This window comes from Lepidochelys kempii, chromosome 15 (assembly GCF_965140265.1).
Source record: "Lepidochelys kempii isolate rLepKem1 chromosome 15, rLepKem1.hap2, whole genome shotgun sequence".
Lineage (NCBI taxonomy): Eukaryota > Metazoa > Chordata > Testudines > Cheloniidae > Lepidochelys > Lepidochelys kempii.
The window spans coordinates 13,670,469-13,689,364 of NC_133270.1; the positions used below are offsets into that span (position 1 = coordinate 13,670,469).

The 18,896-nt window shown below is 41.8% G+C and overlaps 1 protein-coding gene across 3 annotated transcripts; it reads right to left on the reverse strand.

Annotated features, from left to right (window-relative positions):
* Positions 1-641: 641 nt before the first annotated feature.
* LOC140898914 (solute carrier family 2, facilitated glucose transporter member 11-like) lies at positions 642-18,658 on the reverse strand. 3 transcript variants are annotated; one of them, XM_073313480.1, is made up of 12 exons: positions 18,556-18,658; positions 14,807-14,905; positions 11,784-11,944; positions 9,724-9,848; positions 9,104-9,233; positions 8,354-8,502; positions 7,661-7,848; positions 6,659-6,769; positions 4,145-4,246; positions 2,142-2,217; positions 1,362-1,459; positions 642-955 (listed from the first exon to the last, which is right to left on the reverse strand). In XM_073313480.1, the coding sequence occupies exons 1-12, from the start codon at positions 18,577-18,579 to the stop codon at positions 749-751; spliced, it is 1,470 nt and encodes a 489-aa protein (XP_073169581.1). In that variant the 5' UTR covers positions 18,580-18,658; the 3' UTR covers positions 642-748. The 3 variants fall into 3 exon arrangements, with proteins under 3 accessions (XP_073169581.1, XP_073169578.1, XP_073169579.1); XM_073313477.1 differs by having other exon boundaries at positions 1,332-1,459; XM_073313478.1 differs by lacking the exon at positions 18,556-18,658 and adding an exon at positions 18,459-18,546 and having other exon boundaries at positions 1,332-1,459.
* Between the last annotated feature and the right edge of the window lie 238 nt (positions 18,659-18,896).

The window sequence follows — 18,896 nt, forward strand, 5'->3', positions numbered from 1 at the left end:
CCATGTACACTCACTTTCTTTTCCAATATCTTCAGATTGGGCTATGGGAGACAAATGACTCCATAGATCTGGAGAGAATCATACCCAGCATCATGTTAAAAGGCATCATTTCTGGAATACATATATCATTTTATTATAGTAAATATGGGAATAAACTTTTGTTATATGTGAAGGTACAAAGATAACTACTAAGCAAAGATTTATGAGAATTGTGCCCATTTTTATTGGAGATGCTGCATGTAGGAGAGGGAGGAAAATGTATCTCTTATGGAACTATCCCAAAGTCAAGATACCCGACTTCCATGTCTTTTTGGTCAAATACAGGATTTTATGGTTTGTCCTCTCCCTCTTTACTATATAGAAATTAATTAGACTAATTAACACACATACTTTTAAGTCCCATTTCTTTGCAATGGTTGCAGCGGAAGGGGACTTGCAATAAAACTGACCAGTTTAGTTATGCCTGAGTGCTCATACCTTCCAGTTCTGGGAAGCGTCTTTGTTAATTACTAAAACCCTCCTGATACAGAGTTGTATTAGGAGATGGGCACCATGTGTGAAGTTACTGCCTGTGAGCATGAAAAACAAAGACCCAAATATAAAATGGGACGACTAGGAACAAGAGGTGAGATAGGTGTGAATTATTTTTCAAATAAGATTTTATTAAAAAACAGTCTGTTAGTACATTCAGCTTCCAATTTGATCTTGACAGTGCATTTTGTCAATGAAATCTGACTCTGCTGGCCAGTCAGAACTTGGTGCAGAAGGTGTGTTCTGCAGGGGAATTCTTCCCTGCAGTCAGTAAAAGTTTCTTCCCAAAATATATTGTGCTGAACATCTCTGTGATTTCCATGATCGACTTCCCCTTTGTCTCTGGAAGGAGCAGGTAGGAAAAAATCCCTGAGATGACAAGAACGCCCACAAAGATGAGAAAGGAGAAGGGACCGAGGGCCTCCTGAAGACAAAAATAAAAGAGAAAAAGATGAACAAATCCTCTTCTGACACTTACTTTCTTAGATCCTTGAAGGTTGCTTTGCTTCTCCGGAATGAGGAAAAAAGTTCAGTCTAAAGAAGAAATGTTTCTTTACATTTTTAATATATGTATAAGACAGCAGAGGGTGGTTGACGATTGGGCCAGCTCACACCCTTCACCTCAAGACTATGTATGCCACCTCTGCTACACAGCAGGCCTCTGCAGAACAGGGACTTTGAGATGGGTTCAGAACATTGATCGCCTACTTGTAATGTACTTGCTATGCCTTGCTGCCTAGGACAGCCATAAAAGGTGGTTTAAATTGGGAGCATTGAAGAAGAAATCCAAATTGAATTACCACAGTGAAGGGGAATATCATCCCAATTACCATGAGGCCCATCCAGCCAATGGTCCCAGCAATCACAAAGGCAGATGATCGGGCTGACTGGTTGAAGATTTCCATCAGGACAGATGTGACTGCCCCAGCTGAAGAAGCAATGTGAAAAAGTAGCAAAGAAATTTATGTGGGGTTTTCCCCTAGGAACTTTGGTCACCTCTTTTCCCCAAAATGAAAAAATGCAAATTCATACAATTCATATTTAGGAGCAACATCTGGTCAAGCAGAACCCCAAAGAGTGAGAATTTGTGCCCACCTCCTGGCACATGTGCAGAGTTCCTGCTTCTAATGGGGGCTAGTACGAAGACAGGTTGTCAAGGCACTCCTATACCATGGCTATGGCTATGATATGAAAACCCGAATAAAAATCAGTGACCTACAAGGCTGATATTTTATATCTAAGGTTCCAATAACAAAACATAGCCATTTGTCAGGGACCTAGAATTAGCTTTGGTCCCAAGTGAGAACCAAAACCCCAGCAGGGAGTTGTAAGCTGGTTCTGGCATTGCCATAGTATCTGATTCAGTCTGAAATTAAGAAAGGATAAAGGAATGCTAAGAGAAGGAACTGAACATCCCATCAGTTAACAATCCTGAATGGAGCTGGGGTTTTACTTGTGAGTTGAGGATGTTGTAGGATTCTGCTTCACTCCCTTCTCTATGAAGATGTATTTACAAAGTCTAGTTCCATTTCCAAATACCCATCCATATTAATGTGTTCATATAGTGTGGTCCATAGATTTCCCATCATCACCTAAGTTGATGTACTCACATGGTCCAATTCCATAGGCGATAATGAACAAGAATATGAGAATAACACTGCAGGAGGCCATCCAGGAGAACTGATTCTAGACAGAAAGCAATGAGGAGAGAAAGGGGGAATTAATATGGTGGTAAAATAACATGCTCATTACTTTCTACTATCTGGTTTAGTGATTGCCAAGAGTCTGCTTTATATATGGGGAGTAAAATCACTTGTATCAAGGGGTGGGATGGACGACAGTTTAGCAGCTGAGGGAAGGGACAAAAGAGATTCAGGAGCTTAAGTGTGTGGATGCTTTGCACTGGGGGAAAAAGATTTTCAGCAGCTTAGATGATCGCTGGGCAGCTGTCACAGCCACATGTAAGTGGAGAGGAGCATGAGGGGTGCTGCTGAATGAGAAAGGAGACCGCAGGAATGATCATTGCAAAGATTTTGACAACAGCAAGGCAAGATACACCCACTGGAGACTGTGTGAGGGGTTAGATAGTAAGAAGGTTGGAGAGAGACTAAATCAGGGCACCTTGCTCGTGGGACAGTTACTTGACAGCGGGAATGTGGATAGTGCTGGTTTAGGAGGAGGCAGTACAGAGACCCCTCCAGGTGAGGACAAGGATGAAGGCCTCATAGAAGGAGCCATGAGTATTCATGTAACATTCAGCCCTGCATTTGTGTAAGCAGAGTCAGGATGAGCTCAACCCTGACATCTGGTGGTGAGGTGTGGCAAGTTGTGGAAAAGAACTTCAGGGACCGATCTCATTTGCACAGGCACACCCACCCCGCCTAGAGTGAGGCCATAGCTGCCCAAATGGTCACTTTGGCTGCTGTGGGATCCCCAGTGTCTCTGTTATTGGGGCAGGAAGAATAAATTGTTATTACCCTGATTATGGGAATCAAGGACAGTGGAACTGTACTTGGCCTTTTGTTATGATGGAGGGACTCGCCAGGCAAGGGACATGGGTTCCAAAACTCTGTGAATGGAGAGAGGCTGGGAACAGGTATTAATACTTGGTGGCATGGGCCCCCTGGTGAGGGCCTTACATGCTAATTGCACTTCCTCCTCTCTCCACTGTGGAATATCAGAGCTAATTTTGATTCCATTAGGAGTCTAGTTACAGGCTGCTGAGCTGAATTCACTTTGGGCTAATGGTGCACCAGCACTGAGGCTCCCCTACTACGAGCTGAAATCACAAAAGAGCTAAACTGACTAAGAGCTGAAATCACTGAGTGTTGTGTTAAGTAGTGGGGGAGCCTCAAGATATATGGTGGAGCAGTTTGCGGGACGGCGAGCAGAGCGGAGCGAAGGGTGGAGCAGAGCAGTTTGTTGGATGCCTAGAGCAGCTCATGGGGTGGCTGGCAGAGTGGAGCCCCATGGAGAGGTGGGGCCATCAGATTTGGACCACGTAAGGTGCCCCTTAACCCCCCCCATCTCCACCCAGGTTGGGAGGTAAAACTCTGCAGATAAACTTTTGAACTCTGGGGCTGCCCTGACCAGGGACAGAGACTTTTGAGTTGTTGGACTTTTGGGACTTTGGATGATTTTGGGTTGCTGGACTCAAGAGCTAAAGGGAAAGGACATGCCCCAATTTGCTTGGGATGGGTTTTTGCTCATGGGTTGTGTTATGAATCCTGTTGGTGGTGTTTCCCCAACATAATGCCACATTGTTTCTCTCTGTTATTACAAGGCTTTTTGCTACACTCAGACTATGTGCTTGAGAGAGGGGAAGTATTGCCTCTTGGAGGCGCCCAGCGGGGGTGGTATATATTTGTCCCAGGTCACTGGGTGGGGGCTCGAGCCGGTTTGCATTGTGTTATTGGAATGGAACCCCTAGATACTGAACCCGGCCCTTGTTGCTGCCAACTCTGACAGGCAGAAGGGTTACATTTGTTAGAGTGCAAAACTAAGGTCTCCCACCAAATGTCACCATGGGGACCAGGCTTAATTTGAGAATAACATAAACAGCAGTTTTTGTGGAAGTGGGAACAGGTCCCCTCAAAAAGAAAAGCTTCCTTACCTGCAGTGAGAGAGCTGTGACTAGGAATGCCATCATCCCTGCCATCAACCCATAACCACCCCATAACAGCATCCGCCTGCCAAACCGGTCAATGATGAAGCTCTGAGGATCAGAAAACACATTGACATTACTGCAAGCATGGGAAATTCCAACCTCCACTCCCCCAGGAAATTTGACTTTCATTCTCTCTTGCTGTCTCCTTCATTCCTTTTCCTCTCAAGAGTACCGAAATAGGTGTAACTGTGAAACGTTTGTTAGCCCTGTGATCAAGCAAAGCACTGCTAGGTGCTAGCCTGATGAACTCTGTGGGCGTTTCAGAGCAGCATTTATAATGGAGACTGCTCTTTGGGGCCAGAAAGGACAGCTTGTATTTCTGGGATGATTCTGCTTCCCTCAGCCCCTCACTTTCCTAGAAAGTCAAACTCTTCCATTTGAATGTATTTCATTTAGAGCCATGGGGATATTATTCTACATTATTTGTGGTCCCATCTATTTAATTAGATGTTAATATGCCAGCTATCTGTAGCCTTGGTTTAGTATCCCATGCAGAGTCTGAATCTGGTGTGTGCATCTCCACTATAGCAATTGTAATGGTCTTCACTGAAAATTCTCCTGAAATAGACGTGCGTGCCTCTTTTTATGTGTGTTTAAAAACAAAAATGACAAATCATAAGTTTTATAAGGTTCTCTCTCAGCTGTGTTAGTTCCTTCCCTCGTATCATTGATAAAGGTGAAATTATTATATTATGGCCATGGTTGTCAATGGATCCCAAAGATCTATGCAAAGATGGGTGAAGCAGATTGGAGGCTGAAGTTCTGTGGCTACTCTAATTTCAGAAAAACTCCGGTAGGCAGAGTGAATACCACAGTTAACATCCTTTCCCTTGCAAAAAAATATTATAGGGATTTTAGTACCACAGCTGTTCAGGGGTTCCATGTTGCATCTTATTTAGAGGATGGCAGCATATCTCCAACAGTGCAGTGAGTCACTAGCACCATGCTGTGCCATTTGATCAGTTCTGACTCTGAGTGAACCCCTACTGAACCCCATCACTTTCTGCAGCACTGTGACATTTTCCCAGGTATTTTCCATTCAAGGAATGACTCCCCTACACCCTATTTAGTTAATGAGTTACCATGAGGTTATATCCCAAGGTTGCAGACAGCCTCTATACCTGACAGACCATCACATAGATTTTCTGGGTGTTATGTATAAAATTGCACCCTGAAAGTCAGATTTTCAAAAGTGAATCAACCATTTCACGTAGCTGCTGCAGTCTGCCACTATCTTGACATAAAGTGGCATTTTTCCCCTCTGTCTTTCCCACTTCTTCTGCTATATCTGATCTCTCGCACAGCTATTACCTGTATATAAACATTATTATCAATGGGAGCATGACGTAAACTCCTTTTAAAAATAATCATAAGTCTTGATTTTTAAAAGAAATTGTGGACCATGACCACCCCCTTCCCCCCCCCGCAAAAAAGATGGGAAGTAATCTGAGGGGTAGTGGGGAGGTGTCAGGGTTCTAGTCTTTCACCAGCACCCCATTGGGATGTTGACAGAATTGTATCCATTTCTCCGGGTTCAGGCACTCATTAGCATTCTGAAAGAGATGGATTCTCAGCCTTCCAGCCAAGTTGTCTGGATGCTTACCCCTTTCAAAGTCCCAGGGAACAAACAAACAACTTAGGAGCAGCAAAGAAAACAAAGGAAAAGGAAATATACAGACAATCCCATTTGGCCACTGGCCTCTCTCCCTTCAGAAGGGCCCTGGGCAGGCTGTAATGTAGCTCAACATCCGCTGGTTCGCTAGCAGAATAGATAGATTACAGCCCCCTTTGACTCTGCGGACTTGGGCATTCTTTTAGGCAAGGGTGTAGATTCTGGTCTCTGCCAGGACTCTCCCTGGGAGCTAGGAAGCTCAACACTCTGCTCTTCTCAGAGCTGCCTACCAATGAGGTCTGGTCTACACTTCAAAATTAAACCGACCTAGCTATGTTGCTCAGGGCTTTGAAAAATTGTGTGCCCTGAGTGCTGTAGTTAGTACAACCTAACTCCCGGTGTAGACACTGCTAGTTCAATGGACAAATTCTTCTGTTGACCTAGCTATCATCTCTCGGAGGGATGGATTAACTGCATTGACGGAAAAACTTCTGTCGATGTAGGAAGCATCTACATTGTGACTCAATAGCGGCACAGCTGCAGTGACGTAGCTGTGCCACTGTAGTGTAGACATGCCCTGAGCAGAGCTTCCCCCATCTTAAACTTCTCTTCCAAGTCTCAAAATGACTCGCAGGTGTGGTGAGGTGGAGCCACTTCAGTCCAGAGAAACTCCTTAGCCCCTTCCTGTTGCAGGGGTTATGTTGTCTTTCACAGTTTCATATGGTGGGGTAGTGGTCACACAAAAAGATTCTTCAGTTCATGTATTGAAAGAGCAGTTCGTTTTAAGACGGAACTGGCTCAAAACACATTTCCCTTCACCCTCCAAACCCAAGTCAGGTCTGACTTACACACAGGATGTTAGAGAAGAATTCACAGATCCCAACTCCTAATGCTATATATGGAATAAGGTCTTCATCCAACCTGGCTGCACGGAACACTTCAAAGGTATAAAAGTAGATCTGGAAAATGCAGTGAAAAGGAATTTTAACAATGAAGTGTAATCAAGGTATGTGAGATGTGCTTGTGCAGCAGCATTCAGATTTCAATCCTTCACCAGTACAGTATCACCACGTGGGTTTTTATTGGGGGTCAGGAGAGGAAACAGAGGGGCTTGGATTTCTATTTCAAAGAAAGAGGAGCTGAGGCAACTGTTTGAAATCTGAAATTCGAGGGTCTATTAGGGATTAATGAAAGGGTTTTGGGGGTCAAGAAAAGAATGGAACTGAAAGAAGCATTGTGTTAGGAGAAAGGAGGGAGTAAATAAGGGAACTGGGAGAAGGAGCTGGTTGGAGCTAGGAGAAGGAGCTGGTTGGAGTCAGGAGAAGAGGAATGGTACTGGGCAGGGGACATGAGAAAGAGAAACGTTCTTAGGGCCCTTGCTGTCTGGTTTGGCAGAGGCTGGTAGAAGGAGATCCCTTGATACCACACAGAATGAAGGGTAGATGGCAATATGCATCTGCTACTAGCAGACAGGAACTTAACTGAGACCCAAATCTGTACAAAGAGTTCTCAAGGTCCTTAGAGAGAGTGAGCTTGTACAGCCATCTGTCCTAGAGAAAGAGCTTCTAGTGAGAACAGAAAGGAAATCAATGGGACAATACCCTTTCAGGGAACATTAACATCCACTGTGCTGGACCTATTGTATACACAGACATGTGTTCACTTTAGAGTGCTGAGAAGCCCGGTAGTGTTAATGCCAGTGAATGTTACCACTTGACTTACTGCAGTGAACTCTCTATGAGGAGGAGAAAAGAGGATCAAGAGGAAGAAACAAGTAGGAACTGTGGCTCTGTAATGTTCTCCATGCTACCTAATAACAGTTCTGAGGTTGGAATTGAGGAATACTCAACTGCACTCAAGCCACACAGCTGTATACTCATCGTAAGGAGAATCATTATATACAACTGCCAACGCAAGGCTGGTTCTTTCATCACTTCCAGGACACTCATGGTTTTGTTGCTTTTCATTGCTGCCTTCTCCTTCATCATGTCATCAAACTCTGCTTGATGATCCCCTTCACCCCAGAGCTCCTTCATGGCTATGGAGGAAAAGTAGCCAAGCATAATTATTAGTACCATTGTTTTTTATTTATAACACTGTAGTGCCTGGCAGACGTATCCATCAGCTGATCCAGCCACTCATCTTCATCATTCAATTGGCTAATGAATTAGTGATTAGATTATTCAGTAATCATTCAGTAATCATTCATAATTCAGTCCATCTATTGATCCATTAGTCACTGATTGATGACATCAATCAGATATGGCTTAATGGAACACACTATATTACACATTGCTATTAGCTGGTAGTTGTCTGTCTCTTGTTTGTGTAATACAGTAATATTTTAGAGGGTGATCTTGAATAACTACAAATTAGTAATTTTTGTCTACACCAATATCAGTACAAGATCCTTGTTGATTAGAATTCTTAAGAAAGATCATTGGTGGATGATGGGAAACTCGGTTCCATCTAACAGACTGACCCCTTCAATGGCTATCAATATAATAAATCAGAGATTTGGAGAAGGGCTTGTCCCATTTTACCTTTCAAACAACCTTCAGTGTCTTCCTTTTGCATCAAAAGGTAGGGTGGGGACTCAGGGAAGAATGGCAAAGAGACCAGCTGGACAAATGCTGCAATTCCACATATGGCCAATAGCAAAGGCCACAAGGATTCGGTTCCTAAAAACACTCTGTAGAGAACATATAAAATATATTTACAGTTTAATAAAATAAAATAACTTTGTTTTCTGGAGGAAAAAGTGGACCAACAAATGCTATATGCAGATGGAAATGAAGAGGATAAATTGAAAGTAAATTTGGACAACTCGAAAGGAAAATAGCTAAGTAAGTGCCTTAGTTCTATAGATTGTTCTGAGATTTTCCCCATTATTAAAAAATAAAAATTCAGTGGCGTTTGTTAATCCATGCAACTGCTGTTGAGACCAATGCTGCAATTCTACATAAGACCGAAGAATTCAGATCCTCAGTCTTTGTGAGTTACAACGATAGTAACTTTAGCAACTTCTTTTTTGTGTGATAAGTAGAGAAACTGACACACTATGCACAGACAATGGGAAAAATGGATGAAAAGAAAAAATATTTAGGCTGCGTGGTCCCAAGATAAGTGCATATATTCTGCCTGGAGAAAGGTAGGAGCCTAGGACTTGGGAGACAAGTGTTTGATTCTGTGCTCTGACACAGATGCATTGTGAGGATAAGTATATTAAAGATTGTGGTGTGCTCACATACTGGGGTGATGAGGCCATGTAAGTATGTAAAATAGACACATACCTTAATCCCATAATTTGCCCTAAAACTTTTCCTAGTGTCAAAAACACAAGAGCATTGGTGTTTGCAAATCCACGCAGCTTCTTCGGTGAAATTTCTCCTAGGTATTGACTATGTGCGTTCAAACATACACCTTGAATGACGAGAAGAAATAGGAAAGTTATATTTATAGAAAGAAAAATTATGTTTTTTTTTCAAATCACATTCCGCCAAACTGTAGCACTCTCCTTTTTTTGAATTGTTTAAGTATTATCTGCAATACGTCATCAAAATGGAAAATTACATCTTCTAGAACAAAACGTTTAATAAATCACTATTCCCATTACCAAATTTTTTTTTCAGTTGAGTCCTTGTGGAAGTAGATGGTGTTTTGCTGTATTTTATTATTGCACAGTCCAGCCCCAGCTGGCTTAATATGCAGGAGAACTGCTTGAGCTGCACCATCCTATAGATGTATGCAGCCTGCTTCCTCTGATGCTGGGTGTGGCCTGGCCCCCACCTCCTCTCTAAACCTTCCTGCTCTACCTGGGGTGCTGTGCTCCCTGAGGAGCTCTGAGAGGGAGTGGTCCCTATCTTCTCCCAAGCGAATAACCTGTGTACATACAGTAGTGGTGAGGTCCTACCTGCACTGATGCCATAGAGGAAGCGTCCAATCAGAATCATCTCAAAAGACTTGGCAGTCTTACTGAAGCCCATGTGCAAGGCAGCTACCATTATGAGCATATTGTTGCACAACAGACATTTCTTTCTGTAGCAGCAAATGAAATACAGATGTGAATCAGGTTTTCCCATAAATATCTCCTCTGTCACTTTGAATAAATGGACTCCTGTTATCCAGTGAATGTACAGACCAAGCCATGGCTGTTCTTAAAAACCAATGCTTTGGGGTGTAGCAATTTCTGTTAGGTAGTGACATGAGAGACACCAAAGGGGAGCACTCCACTGAGGTTATAGTGGATTCCTGAAGAGAGAAGTGCTGAGAGAAAATAGTTAAACAGTATTCATTGCTCCCTTTCTAGGATCCTATATCCCATCAAAAATATTGCACCTATCCCAAAACAGAGAAGGAAAAAGTCAGCTTTGTAAAAGCCAAATTAAACGGCCATATTAAACAAGGGAGAATTAGAGTTTCATTCTCTCTTTGGGGCAGCAGAAGAGGAGTGAGCTTTGTTTACATTTTCTGAAGCACCAAATATATTCACAGAAGTAAGAACTTGAAAGTTTTTTTTAAAGTACCCAAGCAATTAAAAACAAAAAGGCTTCTGCTTCAGGCAATCTATCACAACCTCAGAAAATATCTTTTTACCCGTGGGCAATATTTTACAGCTGTTGCCCCAGGAAATAAATATTTGCGTACTAGAGAATCTCCTGAGAATGGAGCTCAAATAAAATTTCAGTGAAAAGATATATGTTTACGTGTTACATTGAATAATTATGAAATGATTAATACATAATTATGAAAAGAACAATAAGGAAATAGTAATAATTGTGTATTTGTATCAGTCTAATTTACATATGATTATTTATTCTTATAATAGTCTGTTTTTTTCACTTTCATCAGCAGAGTGCTTTAAGAATTCCCACATTCACTATCCTATATTTCTCCCAAGAAAGAGTGTGTTTCAGTGGCAATTTTATTGGACAGATATTAAAATAATGTTTAGCCCCTCCTCACTGCCTGTTGGAAAGAAATTGTATATCCAATCAACCATAGTGGAAATGTGCTTATATATCTTTAAGGGATGAGACAGTTTGTTAACCTTCGGAACTCTGTGTTCTTGTTTAAGGATACTTGAAAACTTTGTGTTCTGAAGGCTTGGAGATTGGGTAGGGCAACTTGGTCTGGATTTTATAGAGACTTTCGGGCAGCTTAAAGTAGAGATAGCTCTAGGATGGTGGCGGAAAAGATAGGTTGGGGAGGGTCAAGTGGAGGCGTGTGTTCAAGGGAGTTGGTTGGAGAGGGGACCAGCAGGTGGAGGAAAGGTTGAGTGGAAGCATATAGTGTGAGTGTGTGAAGTGGACCAAAAGCTGAGAAGGGGATACTATTGCGCACATCTTTGGTTTTTTGAAAGGGGTCTGCAGCTGGTATATTTACTATTGCAGGGAATAAAGAATCATTAATTTAGCCCTGGTAGGTAAGTAAATGGGGAAATTATTTTCAAATATTTTGTTAGTGTGTGTGTATCTATATCCGTCTCTATCTTTGTAATTTTAAGTCTGTTTCCTCTCAGGGGTTCTACCAAGGGAGGCACCTTCACTTTCCACAAGAGGCTCTCTAGTTGTTTTGCCTGTGGAGACTGCAACAGGGAGGAACTAAATTAATCCATCTCCTGACTGCCCTGGCCACACACTCTTCTCAGTGAGAGAAGAGTTGTGCAGCTGTAACCTCGCCATGGACTTTAGACTGCTGGGGGTCCTGCACGCTGCTTCACACTGACTGAAGCTGGTGAAAAATGGGTGAATTTATTTTATATTCCATAAGCGCTCAGTCCTAGTCCTTTGTAGTTTTGCAACTGACTTGAATGAGACCAAGTTTTAGCCTTTAATGATGTAGGAACTTAAAACAGTTTTTCTTTTTTGTTTATTTAAAAATAATTTTGTTCCCTTTTCAGTAAAATGTTTTTCAGCGTTAAATTAACTAACACAATTCCTCATTAGTGAGCTGTTCAGAAAAGATACGTACTTTCCATATTTCACAAACAGGTATCCACTACACAGACACCCCAGTAGTCCCCCTACACAGTAGATAGACACAATGAGGGACCACAGCAATGTGATGGTCTCCTGATGGAGAGGAGAGCCATATCGCTCCAGCCAGGTTTTGTTGATAAACCTCTTAATGTGCTGAGAAGGAAAAGGGGATTTGCATTAACAGTAATTATGACTCCAAAGCATTATTCACAATCATACTTCATTATATTTAAAGCTGGCTTTGGTTTCAACCAATAGTTACTATTTAAAGAATGACAACATGAGACTTACTTGCAAATAAAAGTTTAGGAAAAGCCCACATACCCACATTTCTTGTTGTTACCAATCTGTATCTCTGAAAATCAGTTTTGAATTGCTATATATTAATTTCACAATGGGGGAATAATGGGGTGGTGCTAAAAACTGGTGGTATTATACACATCTGCAGTAGAATTAAGTGGTGATGTCAGAAATGCTGTTTATTGTTTTTAATTAAGAACCTAAGACTGGCCCTACTGAGTCAGACCGAAGGTCCATCCAGCCCAGTATCCTGTCTACCGACAGTGGCCAATGCCAGGTGCCCCAGAGGGAGTGAACTTAACAGGTAATGATCAAGTGATCTCTCGCCTGCCAAGCAGAGGCTAGGGACACCATTCCTTACCCATCCTGGGTAATAGCCATTAATGGACTTAACCTCCATGAATTTATCCAGTTCTCTTTTAAACCTTGTTATAGTCCCAGCCTTCACAACCTCCTCAGGCAAGGAGTTCCACAGGTTGACTGTGCGCTGAGTGAAGAAGAACTTCCTTTTATTTGTTTTAAACCTGCTGTCCATTAATTTCATTTGGTGGCCCCTAGTTCTTATGTTATGGGAACAAGTAAATAACTTTTCCTTATTCACTTTCTCCACACCACTCATGATTTTATATACCTCTGTCATATCCTCCCTTAGTCTCCTCTTTTCCAAGCTAAAAAATCCTAACCTCTTTAATCTCTCCTCACATGGGACCCGTTCTAAACCCCTAATCGTTTTAGTTGCCCTTTTCTGAACCTTTTCTAATGCCAGTATATCTTTGTACAGATGTGGTCCCCTCATCTCAAAACAGTATTCAAGATGTGGGCATACCATGGATTTATATAAGGGCAATAAAATATTCTCCATCTTATTTTCTATCCATCTTATAATGATTCCTATCATCCCGTTTGCTTTTTTGACTGCCGCTGCGCACTGCGTGGACGTCTTCAGAGATCTATCCACGATGACTCCACATCTTTCTCCTGATTAGTTGTAGCTAAATTAGCCCCCATCATATTGTATGTATAGTTGGGGTTATTTTTTCCAATGTGCATTACTTTACATTTGTCCACATTAAATTTCATTTGCCATTTTGTTGCCCAATCACTTAGTTTTGGTGAGATCTTTTTGAAGTTCTTCACAGTCTGCTTTGGTCTTAACTATCTTGAGCAGTTTAGTATCATCTGCAAACTTTGCCACCTCGCTGTTTACCCCTTTCTCCAGATCATTTATGAATAGGTTGAATAGGATTGGTCCTAGGACTGACCCTTGGGGAACACCGCTAGTTACCCCTCTCCATTCTGAAAATTTACCATTTATTCCTACCCTTTGTTCCCTGTCTTTTAACCGGTTTCAGAGTAACAGCTGTGTTAGTCTGTATTCGCAAAAAGAAAAGGAGTACTTGTGGCACCTTAGAGACTAACCAATTTATTTGAGCATGAGCTTCCGTGAGCTACACTTCCGATGAAGTGAGCTGTAGCTCACGAAAGCTCATGCTCAAATAAATTGGTTAGTCTCTAAGGTGCCACAAGTCCTCCTTTTCTTTTTGTCTTTTAACCAGTTCTCAATCCATGAGAGGATCTTCCCTCTTATCCCATGACAACTTAATTTACATAAGAGCCTTTGGTGAGGGACCTTGTCAAAGGCTTTCTGGAAATCTAAGTACATGATGGCCACTGGATCCCCCTTGTCCACATTAACATTTTGATCAAATTTATTGCTTTCAAAAACAAAAGACTAGTAGTATGTGAGCTTCCCCAGTAAATTCTGATAGTACACCTACTCCTTGACATGATGGTCTTATTAATTAGTTAATATTATTACAGTCAAGGGCTTCTCTCTTAAGCAAAGATTGCCGCAAATTGTGCCATTTTTTGATGGCTGTATGATGCAATAACCAAACTTGTTTTCACACATAATCTAAACCATCTTTGAATCCAAGTGTTGAGAGAGGAAAGGCTACTGCACAAATTAACTGCACAATCTCATCCACTGAAACTTGGCGTGTAAAATGTTGTGTACATTTCCACCCTCAAATGTTGGGTCCTGTTATCAATTCCTTTTAAACGTCCGTGTTCTTAAGTGTAGGTGATGGGAACAATGGGAGGAAGGCCAAAGGACGTTTCGAGGGTTGAAACCTCAACCACAGCACCACGTCTTAACCTTGATGTATACCCTTTACGTTCATCAAGTTTATAGTTCACAAACAACCCTTACTACCCAGTCCATGGAGTGTGATTTAAGGGACTACAAAGATACTTCAAAATGAAGAAGACAGTAGCAGAGAGGGATTTACCAAGAATCCTCTTCCTAAATCCCTCAATTCAGTAATAGACTACACAGGGAATAGTATCAGAGGGGTAGCCATGTTAGTCTGTATCCACGAAAACAACGAGGAGTCCGGTGGCACCTTAAAGACTAACAGATTTATTTGGGCATAAGCTTTCGTGGGTAAAAACCCACTTCATAGAGCTCATTTCCCAATGTCTTCAGCCTTTTAAAATGCTACTGGAATGCTATCTGTGGAGTGAAGGTCTGTCCTTTATCCAGACTCTCATCTTACTCTTTCTTACTGTACAGAATGGGAATGGAAAGAGCTGGGAACAGTCTCAATAGAAACACTTAATGAATTATTTGAAGGACAAGGAGCATCCTCAAGCTAGGACCCAGTCCCATGCACATTCAACCAAAGAGGCATCTTTGATTAAGAATTTGCTTACCACGGAAGGGTAGTTGATCACAGAAAGGTGAAAACCTGGTAAGAGGTTTCCACCAATTCCCAGCACAAGCATCATTTGAAATAGCTTCCGATACTGAATCTACAAAAAGATGATAAAACACACACTCAGTGTATGGTGAGATCCATGTATCTACAGCTCTCCCTTTCCAGAACATGTCTTATTCATTACAGACACTTCTAGCTATCGAAACCTTTTCACAGTTTGCAAGGTTCCAGCCCCAAAGGGTGTTATCGACCATTCAAAGATGCCCCCCATCCCAGCCAAGTGGTTAGAGAGAACCAACATTCACTTGGAGTCTCCTAATCTAAAGAGACAAGACAAAGACAGACCCACTACTATTCACTACATGGGAAGGACCATTGCATTCAGGATGATAGAACTGACAATGTGTCAATGAACATGCTGTCCAAATGGCTATTAATGATACTGGGGTGTGTGAAACTGCGGCATGTCATCCCCTCTTATCCCATGTTACCTGTTTTATTTCTACAAAGGGAGAACTTTTATTCTTTACCACCTTTGTCAAAACAATATTTCAGGGTAAAGAAGGTTTTTTCATATTAGGCTTACTACACTGAGGCCATGTCTACACTTCCACTTATGTTGGCAAAACTTACGTTGCTCAGGGGTGTGAAAAAAACACACTCCTGAGTGACAGAAGTTTCGCCGGCATAAGTGGTAGTGTGCACAGTGCTATGTCGGTGGGAGAGCTTCTCCTGCTGACATAGCTACCACGTATCATTGAGGTGGTTTTCTTTATGTCAACAGGAGAGCTCTTGGCCATCAACATAGAACGGCTACATGAGCAATCCTACAGCACTGCAGCTGCATCAGTACAAATGGGCCACTGTAAGCTCACTAGTATAGACATGGCCTGAGAGAATTGCTAGTCTTCGGATTGTCACTACCTCTGGGCCATGAGAGAACCCTGACGCCCCAGGCGAGTTTGTTTTCATTCTGCCGAATACTTTGGGAAGGACCGCTGGCAGTGCTATGCTCTGTCTTTGCTCCTGGAACAACCTGGAGACAATAAAGAAGTGCTCCTTCTTCTGTTGGCCATCCCAATGCAACCACAGAGCTGAGAGAACTGTAAACTAACTATAACTTTAACAATTAGAACTATAACTCTCTGTCTTTCTCTACACACACACAATGAGAGACAACACAGACAGCATTTTTTTCATTCTGAAAATCTAACTATCTTTCTTTTAACTGACGGTTTCACTGGTTCCTTAAACTCACTTGACTAGGGTCAACTTTTTTTTTAGCTCTATGGATGAATAGTACTATGTAAGAGCTAATTGTTAGTATTTACTATTATGTGCTTCCCAGATCAGTACAGTATATTGTGTCCTAACAAACTCCCATAATTTTTTTATGTTTATTGACAAATTTAATGTGGTTTCCTTTGTATTTCACCTCCTCATTGTATTTTGCACACAGCCTGGAAGGATCCAACCCCAGGTACTGAAGGAATTAGCTGAAGAAATTTCTGCAAATATTTGCAAACTCATGGATGGCAGGAGAGGTCCCGGAAGCTGGGAAAGGGCTAACGTGGGGCCCATCTTTAAAAAGGAGGAAAAGGAGGAACTGGGGAACTAGAGACCAGTCAGCCTGACTTCGATACCTGGGGAAGCTCCTAGAGCAATGTCTAAAATATTCAGTGTGCAAATACCTGGAGGATGAAGGGTGATCACCAGCAGCCAGCCTGGATTGACTAAGAACAAATCTTGGCAAACCAGCTTGATTTTGTTTTTTGACAGGGTAACTGGTTTGGTGGATAGGGGGAATGAGGTGGATACAATATACCTGGACTTCAGCAAGGCTTTTGACACAATCTCACATTACATTCTGATAAGTAATCTGGAAAAATGTGAACTCGGCTCAACTACCATTAAGAGGATACATAATTGGTTAAACAACTGCAGGTAAAGAGAACTATTAAAAGGAATTATGTCAGATTGGAGGGAGGTCTCAAGTGGGATTCCATAAGGATATGTTCTGGGTGTGGTGTTGTTTAACATCTTTACTTTATGAATAACCTGGATGTAGGAATAGAGAACTTACTGATCAGATTTGCAGATGACCCAAAGTTAGGGGGATTGCCAACACTTTGGAGTATAGAGCTAAAGTTCAGAGAGATCTTGATAAAGTGGAGAACTGGGCTATAGATAGCATAATGAAATTCAGCAAAGACAAATGTAAGGTGCTACACTTAGGGAATTAAAACTAAATGAACAAATACAAAATGGTGGATAACTGGCTTGGCAGCAGCATAACTGTGAAGGATCTGGGAGTTCTGGTGGATCACAACCTCAACATGAGTGAGCAATTCAATCCTGTTGAAAAAAAAAAAGCAAAAGAAGAAAAAAAATCAAATGCCGTTTTAGATTGCATTAACCAAAGCATAGCATGCAAGTCATGGGAGGTGATAGTACTGATCTACTCAGCACTGATTAGGTCTCAGCTGGAGTCCAATTTTGGTCACCAATGTATAGAAAAGTGTAGAGAAACTGGAAAGGATCCAGAGGCAAGCGACAAAGATGATTGAAGGGATGGAGTGCAAACCATATGAGCAAAGCTTTGCTGGGGGAACTTGGTATGTTTATTTGGGAAAAAAAGAGATTAAGGGAAGACATTATAGAAGTCTTCAAATAGTTGAATAGCTGCCATAAAAAAGATGGAGAAAAGTTGTTCTCTCTTGCCACAGAGAACAGGACAAGAGGCAATGGGTTCAAACTACAGCATAGCAGATTTAGATTAAATCTCAGGAAAAACTTCCTAGCTGTAAGAACAGTAGGACAATGGAACGGACTGCCTAGGGAGGTTGTGGAAGCTTCTTCACGGAAGGTTTTCAAAAGGAGGCTGGAGCCATCTGTCATGGATGGTTTAGACACAACAAATCCTGGGTCTTGGCAGAGGGTTAGACTAGATGACCCTTGTGGTCTCTTCTAACCCTATGGTTCTATGATTCTATAACCCTTATTATGTCAGCATTGCTAATCATGGGACTTCAAAAGTTTACAAAACAGAGCTTTAAAAAACCCCATGAGATTGTTATGAAAATAATGAGACTCTAAAATAAATGTGATGGGTTTTTTGTGTCTATCTTATTATTTTATTATTATTTATTATTGGGGAAGTCCCCCTCTCTCAATGAGGAGGAAGAATGTTCTCATACAGGTGCTAATGCATTTTGAGATGGATTTTCACACACCAGTTCAAATCTCTGTCCTGTTCATGGGGCTTGGTTTTTCCTGCTTTCCCACATCACCTCGCAGGCCTGCAAACAGCTTTCTCTCATTTATACTTGTATATTTTTAGGCAATGTTGCCTCCTCCTGAGCCCCTCAGAGCGGAAGCAAAGGCACAAGTGTCTCCCCACAAACCCTTTCTGCTGTATTTCTTCTTCCTCCCTTGCTGTGCTTCCAACTGTCCCAGCACCTCGAGGTAATCCTCCTTTACCAGTAGTGCCTCCCTACCTTTGTTAAAGGGGTATTGCCCCCAAAATTGTTTTTTTTTCCTCTGTCCATCGGAATCACTGCCAAATAGACCATTCTGTATCCCCTTGTTGTAGTCTTTATAACTATATCACACTGTTTTAAAGATTGTTTAATGAAAATGTACAGTACCTTCTCCGGCATTGGCAGTGGTGGGTAGGAAGTGGAAGACAGATCCTTCCTATTATTAATATCTGATGTGATAAAAAAAAAAAACCAGGGAACTCACCAGGTCTGACAGGTAGCTGGCCATTTCCTATTGAAAGCTCGGCTGTTTGGAATCACTGGCAGGACCCTGTCAGATGGGTGATCTGCTTTCTAAGCTTTTTCACCCAGGCATGTTACTTAAGTAATGAGGAGCTGGGATCATGGGACTGAAGTTAAATTTTTACTTTCTACGTTTTCAGTGAATTATGTTGTTTTTAGTCATTGGACAGGGTTTAGACCTATTGGATTAAATATTTCAAGAAACAGATATGTCAAGCCCAGTCCAAAACACAGAGAGATTTTTCCTCCCCCTATATCAGGAGGGGTCTTGCGGACCTGGGATGGGAAGCAGGCAGCCAGTTC